Source organism: Littorina saxatilis, linkage group LG6, assembly GCF_037325665.1.
Source record: "Littorina saxatilis isolate snail1 linkage group LG6, US_GU_Lsax_2.0, whole genome shotgun sequence".
Taxonomy (NCBI): domain Eukaryota; kingdom Metazoa; phylum Mollusca; class Gastropoda; order Littorinimorpha; family Littorinidae; genus Littorina; species Littorina saxatilis.
Genome location: NC_090250.1, coordinates 41,699,366 through 41,713,331, shown reverse-complemented (window position 1 = coordinate 41,713,331; position 13,966 = coordinate 41,699,366). Strand labels below are relative to the sequence as shown.

Below are 13,966 nucleotides of genomic sequence, written 5' to 3'. Positions count from 1 at the left end.
TTCATAAACCAAAATCGGGAACCAGTTTACTTTGTGAGTGCGCATGCTCAGCTTACGAATTTTGCATACGGAAACTACCGAAGAGACTCTCGGCCATGACGGGAACACCCGAAGTTCACTCGGTTTTACAACATCCTGGTTACACATCAAACGATCGGTGACAACCGAATTTTTCTTTGAGAAACAACCTTTGATACGATAACAATGGTTCGAAATAAGAAAGAGGACAATGTCTTTATTAGTTCGGTTAGCAACAACAAGTATTTCCGCTGGTACTAGGCCAAAGTTTGGATTCTGCCGGTGTTTCCGATACAGAGGAAAGCTTTGATCTCCACGCAGATCCACAGGTCGCCATTTCCGAACACGCCATGCATGGCGCAGACTTTTTACGTCTTGCAACTGGCTTGCTTTGCGCTGAATTTGAGTCAGTTTCTGAGCAGTATCTCCTCGACAAGCAAGTCGAGCATTTGCTACGCAAAAAAACAAAAACAGGAGAAAGTATCCAACATCAGTCAGATTATCGGTAATGTTTGCTGGGTCTGCCATTTCACGAACGAAACTGGATCAGCTACTGTTTGTATCAATCTGCACTTTCGTAAATTCCGTCACTGTCACTGTGTCATTTTCTTCACCGCGATACACAGTTCATTGCGAAGAGCTTCCTCAGTAAATCGTTCAGATTCCACGTACGATTTGTTGTCAAAAAACAAACTCAAACAAAAGTTTCAAACTCATCATCCTCCATCTTGCTTGTCGAAGCACTGAAGTACTGTATCGATGTAAAAACAAAAGCAGAAAACTTCGACCAACAAATTCAGCGCATAAAAGACACGACGAGATAACGGAAGGAAAGAAGCCTCGTTCTGGCTCAAGTAAGTTACCGTTAAAAATACCGTTATTCGCATGCAAATACAAACGAGAATCGGGTCATTGATACACGTTTAGCGCTGGGGCAGTATCCCCATGCTGGTTGACAGAGGGAAAGAAGGGATGGACGCATAAATTCGCTGCTGGCGTGCTAAAGGCTAAGTAGTTTGCAATTCAAATAAACTAAGCTGTTCATTCATAACACAGTTTTGTCCTTGTATGTCTGTTTCAATAGTGTTTCTGTGGTGTTCAATCTTCAATGTCGTTTTTCTCAGTTCAGCCATTTTGCCTACGGTTACGTCTTGAGTTACGCGATTTCTCTGGCTGTAATTTAGCTAGAGCAATATTTTCTTTTGTAGTTTGTGCAGAATATAACATTCTAGGGGATTACGAAGGGATTTTGCTGAAATTTTATTATAGTCATATCCAGATTATTTCAAAAAATAATTTCGCAAGCGTTACCCTAAAGTTTGACAGTTGTAACAAAGAAGTGTTCCTAACTCCAAATATAAATATAATAAACAAGATCTGCTTCGTAATCCCCTAGAGCATACCCAGAAGGATAAAATAAAACAATAATTAGAAGTGTGACAATCACATCTGATGAAAATCCGTGTATCTCCTGTACTCCACTTTTGTCTGTATTTTGACTGTTTTTGTCGCGTAAAACAAAAACCAGCAACCGAAAATACAAAACATGACTATTGTTTGTCATCATTTGTTCATTTCTTTCATAAAATAACATTTAGACACAATAAAACATTCAAAATAAAAAAAAAGGTAGTGCACTGGCCCACCTCCCCTTAAAGCCCTTCTGAAGAAAAGCTCCCTCGACCCCAACGTACTTCAGAACTACAGGCCCATCTCCAACCTTCCCTTCCTTTCTAAAATCCTAGAGAAGATAGTCCTAGACCAGCTCTCCTCCCACCTCTCTGCCAACAACATCCTCACTCCGCACCAGTCAGCTTACCGCACGGGCCATAGCACCGAGGCCACAGTCCTTAGTATCCTCAACAACATTTTGACTTCCTTAGACGATAACAAAATTTCCCTGCTCCTCCTGTTAGACCTTTCGGCCGCTTTCGATACAATTGATCATGAAATCCTACTGTCCCGCCTTGAGCACACTTTCGGCATCCAAAATTCAGTTCTAAATTGGTTCAGATCCTATCTCTCAGAGAGAAAAGTTTTTTTAATTGTAAACGACGTCCCATCCCAGGAAACCTCCCTCCTTTTTGGTGTTCCCCAGGGCTCTGTGCTCGGGCCCGTGCTGTTCATCATGTACACCTCCCCTCTGACTGACCTCGTCGACAGACATTCCGTTTCCCACGAAATGTTTGCTGACGACACTCAGCTTCAGAACTCAGCAACTCCCTCAGAATACGCCCAGATGACCACCTCCCTTCAGTCTTGCATTGCTGACGTTGAACTCTGGATGTCCACTAACAAGCTTAAACTGAACTGTGACAAAACAGAAGCCATTCGTTTCACCAAATCCTCCTTCTCCTCCTCTCTCTCTCTCCCTCCTTCTATCACTTTGGGAAGCAGCACTATTGAATTCTCAGACTATGTCCGTGATCTTGGCATCTTTCTTGATAGCGATCTCTCCATGAAACACCATGTTATGAAAGTCTGTCAGTCCGCTTACATCGAGCTTAAGAGAATAGGTTCTATCCGCCCATACCTTACCGAAGATGCCACCAAGACCCTTGTTTCCTCCTACATTCTTTCTCGATTAGACTACGGAAATTCTGTTCTCATTGGCTGTCCTCAGTCTGTCATCCATCCTTTGCAGCGCGTTCAAAATTCTGCAGCCCGGCTTGTCTGCAAAGCCCCTCGGTCCCAGTCCTGTTCCCCCTTGCTAAAGAAACTTCATTGGCTCCCTGTAGAGCTGAGAATCCAATATAAGTGCTGTTGTATCTGCTACAAAATAATATCTGGCTCAGCCCCATCCTACCTGTCTGACCTGTTCACACTCTATACACCCTCACGATCCCTCCGCTCCTCTGTAGACACTAGAATATTCCGTCTATCTTCTTTTAGTATTAAACAATGGCGACTGCACGTGAGAGGGAACAAAAAAGAGACAAAAAAGCAATGTACTCACGTTAAAATGACGAACACGGAACGAATAACGTGTTCGTCATTTTAACGTGAGTACATTGCTTTTTGGTCTCTTTTTATATTTAGTCAAGTTTTGACTAAATATTTTAACATCGAGGGGGAATCGAAACGAGGGTCGTGGTGTATGTGTGTGTGTGTGTGCGTGTGTGCGTGTGTGTGTGTGTGTAGAGCGATTCAGACTAAACTACTGGACCGATCTTTATGAAATTTGACATGAGAGTTCCTGGGTATGAAATCCCCGAACGTTTTTTTCATTTTTTTGATAAATGTCTTTGATGACGTCATATCCGGCTTTTCGTGAAAGTTGAGGCGGCACTGTCACGCCCTCATTTTTCAACCAAATTGGTTCAAATTTTGGTCAAGTACTCTTCGACGAAGCCCGGGGTTCGGTATTGCATTTCAGCTTGGTGGCTTAAAAATTAATTAATGACTTTGGTCATTAAAAATCTGAAAATTGTAAAAAAAAATAAAAATTTATAAAACGATCCAAATTTACGTTTATCTTATTCGCCATCATTTGCTGATTCCAAAAACATATCAATATGTTATATTCGGATTAAAAACAAGCTCTAAAAATTAAATATATAAAAATTATCATCAAATTTTTTTTTTCGAAATCAATTTAAAAACACTTTCATCTTATTCCTTGTCGGTTCCTGATTCCAAAAATATATAGATATGATATGTTTGGATTAAAAACACGCTCAGAAAGTTAAAACGAAGAGAGGTACAGAAAAGCGTGCTATCCTTCTCAGCGCAACGAATACCCCGCTCTTCTTGTCAATTCCACGTGCACTGCCTTTGCCACGGGCGGTGGAGTGACGATGCTACGAGTATACGGTCTTGCTGCGTTGCGTTGCGTTCAGTTTCATTCTGTGAGTTCGACAGCTACTTGACTAAATATTGTATTTTCGCCTTACGCGACTTGTTTATCTTCTTTTAGTCGCAAACAGCACGGCCAGAGAGCCTTCTCCCACTCTGCTGCCGTTGCGTGGAACTCTCTCCCTTACTCAATCCGACACTGCCAAACATTTTGTTCCTTCAAATCAAACCTTAAAACACACTTCTTCACACAGTATTTTGATTAATTTTATTTCAATATGGTGCATTTTTGATCAGGTGTTTGAATGTTTGAATGTTTTGCCTGTGTTACAGTATTGGCGTTAAACCGGTAATTACCGGTATTTTACCGGTTGAAATGAGAAAATACCGGAACAAAAATGGCTGCCGGTATGACAACCTGTTGATTTTTGAACTACCGGGGTTGTTTTTCGTTTGTAAAACAACAAAACCAGTACTCTGAGTTGGACTCTTACTGGTTCCAATGACCAGCCTACCGTTTTTTTCTGGACTGTTTGCATCATAAAAGTTTGCGTACCGGTTTGAAAAACTAATAGCGCCATCACTGTGTTAGTATACTTGCAGCTTGTATTGATGTGTTTCGTTGTTCACTTGTGTGCTGAATGCTGCTGCACATGCTTTTTTGCTTTGCTTTGTATGTATATGTATGGGTTTTTTTCCCCCACATTTTTTTCATTGTAAAGCGCTTAGAGAACGTAAAGCGCTCTATAAATCTCCCATATTATTATTATTATTTATCAAGAATAGAGAACTTGTCCTGCTGCTACCAAAGCTGGAACTACCATCCTGTCGCGTTCCAGCGACATCTCGAAGATAATATAGTTGATGAAAATGTCCTCTGAGCGCCAAAAATAAGGAAAGATCTCACCCACAACAGGCTGTAGAGTAGAAGAACATGAAGAACAGACCAAGGGAAAAATGACTAAGTCAAAGACGAAGTCACAAAGGCTGCAAACAGCCGGAGCGTAGATAAATGCGACCACCGCGTGAGAACGCTGAGGTTGGAATGAATACAAATGGCGGTGTATGCGCACGCATACAGAACGCAGCCTCGATCTCGGTCTGGCCTTGACCTCTTGACGGGTCATGGTCACTCTTTTTTAGAGGCGCCTTCCTTGTTACCAAGGGGACGCGTACAGCGTTACCAGCACTGAACTAGGGTTAATTGCTATATGTGAGTTGGGATAAGATATGTAATTTAATGACACATTTTGGCTTTACTCGTAACATTATTTTCACCACTGTACAGTAAAATGTGATTTGTTTGTTTCTGTATTTAAGGAACAAGCCTTAGTTCTAAGTTCCAGAGAGCAACAGAATAATTATTCATAAAATGTCAGTAAATTTTGTCCCCAAACCAACCAAAAGGGTGCATTACGTAAAGAACTTGTCTGAGCATGAACAAAAGCACTGCAATTTCACTTTTCTTACTCTGACCCAATTATCACTCTTGGATTATCACGCGATTTTTCCTGTTCTCAGTTCTTGGAAGTGTAATCCAAAGGCAAAGCAAAATTTATCACAAGATGGCTACCTCCAGATATAGCCCAGTTGAAGTGACTTCACATGCGGAAAAAACCCTGAAAATGTACATAATCATTCTGAAGACTGTCCACGGGACATCGTCCGACTTACCATTTCAGGTTTCTCCATCTCCCCCTTGTCCTTGTCCTCCTCTTTCTTCTCGCCAACAATGATGGTGTTGAGACGCTTAGCATAGGTCTTGGCATCCTGTAGCTCCTTCTGCTGATGTTGCTGCATGTCACTGTCTGTGGGCAGGAGCTGCAACACAAACAATTCCATTCAATTTGTGTCCATATATATATATACAGAGTATTTGATGTACGGTGGTATTCCCCAGTGTGACTTTCCCCTCTTTAAGAAAGAAAATGCTTTTTCAGATTTGTTGTATACAACTACAGTAAATTTACCTCCATTTGAAGATTTTCTCCTTTTAAGAAATAAGATTTTTTTTCAAGACTTAAAGCAACAGTAAGCCTCCCGTAAACCATCACAGAGCTCCCCGAGCGTCTCCATGTAGTACAAGCATATTTCCATTTGAACGCTCACCGAACGGGAACATCCTGGCTGCTTTCTGTCGAGCGTGAGAAATTTTCAAAGAATTTATTTTCGTGGACTTGGTCAACAACAATGGCGCCTCGTTTTGGTGCTGGACGGCTGTTATGAATACCGGAATTCACGCCCGGACAGTAAGCCTCCCGTAAACCATCACAGATCCTGTCAGGCTTTTACACACAGTACAAACACCCTTCCATTTGAACGCTCACCAAACGGGAACATCCTAGGTGCCCTACGTAAAGAGCGAGCAGTTTTTAAAGAATTAATTTTGCAGATTGTCTCAAACACTTTTTGAACCCATCCTGAACTCAGGTCAAACATGAGTTACTTCCCTTCGGGTCTCATTCTATCGATGTAAACTGGCGATAGCCGTGAATCGATGATTATCAAAATGTTTTTGGACCGTGGTGCGTTTTTGCGCTAGACCTAAATTTTAAAATCTAAATAATAAATTGACAGCTTGTTACACAAACATTCTTTTATTCTTCTTCTGCGTTTGTGGGCTGAAACTCCCACGTACACTCGTGTGTTTTTTTTGCACGAGTGGAATTTTACGTGTATGACCGTTTTTTACCCCGCCATTTAGGCAGCCATACGCCGTTTTCGGAGGAAGCATGCTGGGTATTTTCGTGTTTCTATAACCCACCGAACTCTGACATGGATTACAGGATCTTTTTCGTGCGCACTTGGTCTTGTGCTTGCGTGTACACACGAGGGTGTTCGGACACCGAGGAGAGTCTGCACACAAAGTTGACTGAGAAATAAATCTCTCGCCGAACGTGGGGACGAACTCACGCTGACAGCGGCCAACTGGATACAAATCCAGCGCGCTACCGACTGAGCTACATCCCCGCCCCCTACATTCTTTTATCATAAAAGAATTCTTTTTTCATCAAGACAAGATCAGTACAATTCGAAGTTGTGAAAGTTTGAAAAAAGAAAAGCCCGGAAGCAGGGTCACGCAAGGGTCGTACCAGACGACGGTTTATCAGGGCATATCGCCGTTCCTCTCAACAGTCAAAAGCCATCGCTAGAGTTCTTGTGAACCACAGCCGTTTGTTTCGTGCATAAAAACGTGCTATTGTAAATAAGCTCACATCGAGTCGCATTCAAAATGACTAAATGACTGACGACTACATTGTGAAAAAGGGAAACTGGATCACACGGGTTCACGATGGCTCAGGGGTAAGATAAACCACGCAAAAATTAATTCTTTGAAAATTGTTCGCTCTTTACGGAGGGCACCTAGGATGTTGTCAATCTGTGAGTGTTTAAATGAAAGGGTGTTTGTACTGTGTGTAAAAGCCTGACAGTATCTGTGATGGTTTACGGGAGGCTTACTGTGCCTTTAAAAGGGGGTTCTTGTGCAACAGAATCATTCATGCACACCATCTTGCAGTAATGTCTAACATCCGTAACAAACTCACAATGCGGAACACGTCCTGATCAAACGTTTCACATTGTCCTCTTCTGCACAATCTGGGAAAAAATGGGACCAAAACCATCAGCATTACTTCTATAATCTGTCTTGAAACCAAACTGTCGTAAAAGCGTACATCCAAACCACATTTGTCAAGCAAATAGCATTAAATTCCCTGGACTCACATGGGGATAGAGAGTATCCAGGTCCAGAAGTCCATTCTTGACCAACAGAGCTGCAACTTGGAACAATGAGGACGGTGTCTCACACTCTTGAGGCTAAGAGAAAAAACATTAAAAAGTGGATCAAGTGCAACAACAAACATGATAGCAACACATCAGCTGGATTCATCTGAATTCAGCACAAGAAAACATTACAGTTCAAATACAAAACTTCTTGAGCCCATATGCAGGTTTAATATTTCGTCTGCAGAAAAATTCTTGTAGTCAAAGGTCTCTATTACTGTCTGACAGTCAGTCCTCAGAGTTTTCAAGAATACTTGCAGTAAACTTATGTATTAAGTTAACACCCAAACATTGAGATTCAATATACACACTATACAAACGATTCATGTCAAACTCTTTGAAACCAAATAAAAACAAAGTTAGAATAAATCCACAGCTTCAGGTTAGCTTTTTAAATGTGAAGAATCTTTTATTTTGTGACACAATATACCCTGTACTGAAAGATAACACGAGCTTACCAGATAAAAGTGGAATCTGAAGCCCACAATGTGGCAGAGTGTGACAGCATCAGAGACGTAAGACCTCAACAGAGGAAGGAAGAAGTCTTGCAGGTGTGGCCGACACTCAAACGCCTCCAGCATGACATCAATCACACGGTTAGGGTCAAGGTCGAAGCAGCCTGAAAACAGTCACCATAACTTTTCAAGGACTAGTATTTCTTTCTTCTTTGCTACTATGAAGTTCTGTCGCAAATCAGTAAACTGAATCAGTGAAAGATGCAGTCAAAATGGAATAGAACCTGTAAAGTAAACAACATTTTTCTTTTTTGAATGAGGTGCAGACATTGACATACATTATTTGCCACAGTAGTACCTGCGATGAGAGGACACCTGAGTAACAAAACTCTTGTTGCTGCTAGCTTTCCACTGGGAGAAAGGGACCTGAATATCCCAGCAATGGGACGAGAGATCAAATAAAACCAATGAAATGACTTACCAATGAGCGACTTGATGTGCTGCAGTACTGACTTTGGTGTGATGAGGTCCGTTATCTCCTGGTTGAGCTCCACTATCAGCTTGGAGTAGCCCTCACTCTCCTCACGCAGTAGGTTGAACTTCTGCTGCTTGTAGCTGGGGAAAATACAAACAAACAGTCACTGAGTGTGTTTGAATGTGTGTATACATGAAACTCCCCTAATTAAGACCCGCCATTTTAAAACCACATTTAAAAAAAAAAAAAAAATTCTGTGCAAAAAGTCTGTAATAAGACCAGATTTTCTAAAAATGCTTCGAGTTCTTAAATAGGGGTGTGTGTGTGTGTGTGTGTGTGTGTGTGTGTGTGTGGGTGTGTGTGTGTGTGTTCTTCTGTACTTTTTGAAACCAAAGACCGAATTCTACTCTTCATGCCTCGGACGTATAGAAGGCCTCTTCTTTTACTTGAATTTAAAAGTGATTACAAACGATACAAATGTGCACACTCACACACATATTCTCATCTTTGCTCATGTTAAACAGTAACCTCTGTTATCGTTCAACCATCTCACTTACATTCTCCCTGATCTTTTTTTGTGCCCGAGTCCGATAGCAGTGTGTGATTTGGCTGATCTAGAGATACCCGAAGATAGGTTTGACAACAAAACAATGACAGAATTAGATTTACCACCCCCCGTCATTTTGTGTTTCCATAACCCACTGAACTCTAACATGGATTACAAGATATTGTTCATACGTATCTGGTCTTGCACTTGTGTGTACCCATGAAAGGAGATAAGGCACATAATTTGATCTGGGAGAGAAAATTATCCATCAGACGCAGTCGGGATTGGAACCCCCAACTTTCAAGTCTGAAGGCTTACCACAAGGATATTTACCACAAGGATATTGAGTCTGTCACATTTATGATCTGAAGATGGGCATAACATTACTAACAACAAAACACTCACTAGAGCCGAGTCTTGGTCTTGACATATTTCTGCTGGAACTGTTGCCTTGACGACACAAGGCCGGCCACTTCTAGCGTATCTTGCTCCAAACGCTCTTTCAAAAGGCTCTCAGTCACCAAGCTCTGAATCAAGAAATCAATTAGTTCAGCAAGCTCTTACCAGAACATTTTATATGACATCAAGACTATGTAGCAGCCCTTTAAAATAGCTGGACTTTTTATTTTTATTAGCTTATTCATCTTTATTTCTACAAATCGAATGTAGACAACTTAAAGAAAAATACTGATATTTCTCCTATCCTTAAATATTACATTACAACTCAGAGCATCAGTTTCTTCCTCTGAATACAAAAGTTCAATTGAATCAATAAGTCTAAGTTAATGACAGTTCAATATTTAGTATAACTTAGCCCAACAAAAGATTATTGTTAATATTGTACAATGGCACCTTTCTACTGTAAAGTTCAAACAAATACTTACAGAAACAGCAGCCACCAAAGCCACAAACTTTTCCCTCGTGGTTTTTTCTTCACTGCATGATGTCTCCACATCTGTAAGCAACCAACCAAAACGTTCGTTCATCAGACCATGGACAGATATTTGTACATTGAATCTTCAGTATGTTAAACCTAATTTGTGATATAGTGGAACCCCTTTAATAAGACCACCAAAACCTGAGAAAATCAGGTCCAAAAAAAAGTGGGAGTCTGAAAATGGAGATACATCAAGACATTATGAACAGAAAATCCCCAAGGTTCAAAGTCTTAAATCGGGGGTGGGTGGGGGTGCGAGGGGTATTAATAGGGCGGTTTCACTGTATTACTATTACTAGTTATTAGCCTGTTGTCAATACTCAAGCACTCAACAGAGGTTACAAGACATCTACAGGTGACCACCATAAACAGGAAAGCAATTGTATGACTAAACAGCTACCTTACCTACGGGACTTTAAGGCACAACTTTAACCCCTGCACCCCATTGACCGGTATCGCCTTGTGCATGACTAAAAAGAGGACAGATGCACCCACATCTCAATAGAAAGAAACATAACAGTCCCTCTCAAGTGATATAATGCATTTTTCTGCTTTTATGACCTGGACAAAGTTCCTTCTCAGACATAAAAGGTGTCGGTCTCATAGTAGAAAACTCAGCCATTGACCCTGGGTCAGGTCAATGTCTGTAAACTAGGGCAGGCAGCCGGTCTTAGCTGAAAATACGGTCATTGACCTGAGTTCACATGGCCAAACAGTTCTCAGAATGCAGATTTCATCACACTTCCTTTGACTTGCTGCCAATACACCGGAAGCACCTATTGTGTGGATTTTTCTTATTTAAAACTTCAAAGTGGGGATTGCACCTTTTAGTTTTACAACAAACTACAAAGTGCTTTGCAGTCCCAAAAATACAGTAAATTTTTTAATAAAGAAATCAGACTAAGAGCTCTGCAACTTCACAATCACACAGTACTTTCATGCAGAACTGCCCAACCTGCAACTAAATTCAAAGAACTTAAAAAATGCCACCACTGATGGCTGCAAAATCAGACAAAAGAAAATGTACCTATGATGCCCAGCACATCAGCCATCACAGAAGGGAAGTTCTTGACTTGATCCTGCAGAGTAAAAACAATATCTTAATCATCTCTGTCAACCAAAATCAACTTCAAACCATGACAGCAATTATATAACCACAAAAAGAAAAGAAAAAATACTGCTTTGCATCAAACTGTTTTGTAAGTGCTGACACCTGATCCAGTGAACCGCATCTCTCGTTTAAATCAGTTGCTCATGATAGTACATTGTATTGATACAGGCACAGGAATGTATGCTTTTGTCGAGAAACATTACAAGCCTTTCCAAGTCTAAGATTGAACTCCATAACCCTTCATGAAAAACAGCACAGTTCGTTGCACTTATAAACATATTTTTTTAGTGTGTGTACAACTACAAGTTACAACTGGTAAGTTTTCAAACAAAAACAAGTCGCGTAAGGCGAAATTACTACATTTAGTCAAGCTGTCGAACTCACAGAATGAAACTGAACGTAGTTCGCCCCTAGTGCAAAAGGCAGTGACAGTTACAAGCCTGTTTGGCGCGGTAGCGGTTGCGCTGTGCTTCATAGCACGCTTTACTGTACCTCTCTTCGTTTTAACTTTCTGAGCGTGTTTTTAATCCAAACATATCATATCTATATGTTTTTAGAATCAGGAACCGACAAGGAATAAGATGAAATTGTTTTTAAATCGATTTCGGAAAGTTAATTTTGATCATAATTTATATATTTTTAATTTTCAGAGCTTGTTTTTAATCCAAATATAACATATTTATATATTTTTGGAATCAGAACATGATAAAGAATAAGATGAACGTAAATTTGGATCGTTTTATAAATTTACAAAATTTTTTTTTTTTACAATTTTCAGATTTTTAATGACCAAAGTCATTAATTCATTTTTAAGCCACCAAGCTGAAATGCAATACCGAAGTCCGGCCTTCGTCGAAGATTGCTTGGCCAAAATGTCAATCAATTTGATTGAAAAATGAGGGTGTGACAGTGCCGCCTCAACTTTTACAAAAAGTCGGATATGACGTCATCAAAGACATTTATCGAAAAAAAGAAAAAAACGTCCGGGGATATCATTCCCAGGAACTCTCATGTAAAATTTCATAAAGATTGGTCCAGTAGTTTAGTCTGAATCGCTCTACACACACACACGCACAGACACAGACACACACACACATACACCACACCCTCGTCTCGATTCCCCCCCTACGTTAAAACATTTAGTCAAAACTTGACTAAATGTAAAAAAGGAACCTCTGTTTCCGGAGCTAATCCTGAGTGCCGGTTCTTCAGCAACAGCCAAATATAAAACAGTGTAAAGTCATCTTTTTCTCAAAACTTACAGCAACATCTGCTATCGTTGCAGCTGCTGCTTCCACTTTCAGCTGGCCTTTAAGCACCAGGTCACAGAGCTCGTAGAGCGCTCTGCTGAGATTCTGTCGTTGTGGAGCGTACGGATCATTGTCTGACAATCCTTTGCAGTGTTTCACGCTGAAAACAGAACAAATTTAATTGTTACTCGCTTTAATGGCTTGCTATGTACCTCTTATTAACTCAATAACTGATTAACATCAGATTTCTTTAGACCAACAAGAAGTGTGTAACATACTAACAATGCTACTGCTAGTGATTTCCCATAAATACATGTTTAACTTAGTTATAAGACTTTCTTTCTTTATTTGGTGTTTAACGTTGTTTTCAACCACGAAGGTTATATCGCGACGGGGAAAGGGGGGAGATGGGATAGAGCCACTTGTCAATTGTTTCTTGTTCACAAAAGCACTAATCAAAAATTTGCTCCAGGGGCTTGCAACGTAGTACAATGTATTACCTTACTGAGAGAATGCAAGTTTCCAGTACAAAGGACTTAACATTTCTTACAAGTTATAAAACTGAGAGCTGTTATAATGACAGAGCTGACCCAGGGTTACATTTAACTTAAATTAAACTTTAAATCCTAAGGTGACTTTGATTTCAGTATAATTCTGTTTCCAAGAACTTTATCTGGCTAGCCTAGTTCAAGTACTGAGTTACACCCCAACACCGAGAGCACCAGTTAACATTCAGGCAAAGCTGTTCAGTTTCCCTTCAGTTTTAACTGGTCTATAAGTATAATCTATTCCAGTACGGCAGTAGCTGTTACTTACAAAAGTATTAGCTGCAAGTTGTGCAACCAACCAATTGAACCATACACCTTAACAAAACTAGACTCTCTGTGTGCAACTTGCAAGTGAAGAACTTAAAACGTACATGAAAACATGTATCTTGGTTGAAAATGACTGATCAGCTCCTAAGCCTGGTTGCTAATGCAAGATATATCCCAGGATCATTTGTTAAACAACGCAGTAGTGCACCATTCTGCAAGTTATTACAGTCAGTGTCAGTTTCAGTGTCAGTTTCCTGGCCATGTCCGCATATGACTGTGACTGTGAGATCAGCCTTACTGGCCACCGCACTCTATAGACAATGGACTTAAAACACAACACATTTTCGATACATTATGATAAAATTCAACATTTGACTCGGGCTCGGGATGAACTTGTCATGAAGCCTGAGAGCAGGAACAGAATAAAATCCATTGAAAGACGTGTTTGCGCACAGGCTGCAAAACAAAGTGTTTCGACTCCTTCGTACGCTGGTCGTTAAAACAATCCCACAAGCGCATTACAAAAGCGACACAATAACATGTTAAGTGCTGCGTGCTCCAGCAGCTATACAACCACTCACAAGTCATATTTTCCTGTCTTTTCCCACGTTTTCAGGGATTCGGCACTGAGGCAGTGCAACGCCATTTTGTCAAGCGGCTTATGACGTCAATTACCTTCGCAAGCAAAATGTTTTGATAGCGTATGACAATAAAGAGCCATTACTATACACAACTAGTTATTTTGTAGATAAAATAAATGTTATATGATAACTTCTTATC

The 13,966-nt window shown here is 40.4% G+C and overlaps 1 protein-coding gene across 2 annotated transcripts in view; it reads right to left on the bottom strand.

The window, feature by feature from the left end:
* LOC138969244 (THO complex subunit 2-like) overlaps window positions 1–13,844 on the bottom strand; it is a 65,790-nt gene extending 51,946 nt beyond the window's left edge. For both annotated transcript variants that reach the window (XM_070341988.1, XM_070341989.1), the window contains exons 1-9: window positions 13,768–13,844; window positions 12,384–12,531; window positions 11,038–11,089; window positions 9,958–10,028; window positions 9,479–9,600; window positions 8,533–8,666; window positions 8,055–8,215; window positions 7,537–7,629; window positions 5,488–5,634 (exon numbers count right to left, since the gene is read on the bottom strand). In XM_070341988.1, coding sequence (XP_070198089.1) covers window positions 5,488–5,634; window positions 7,537–7,629; window positions 8,055–8,215; window positions 8,533–8,666; window positions 9,479–9,600; window positions 9,958–10,028; window positions 11,038–11,089; window positions 12,384–12,531; window positions 13,768–13,832 — 993 coding nt within the window. In that variant the 5' untranslated portion in view covers window positions 13,833–13,844. The remainder of the gene's footprint in view (window positions 1–5,487; window positions 5,635–7,536; window positions 7,630–8,054; window positions 8,216–8,532; window positions 8,667–9,478; window positions 9,601–9,957; window positions 10,029–11,037; window positions 11,090–12,383; window positions 12,532–13,767) is intronic.
* Window positions 13,845–13,966: the final 122 nt, after the last annotated feature.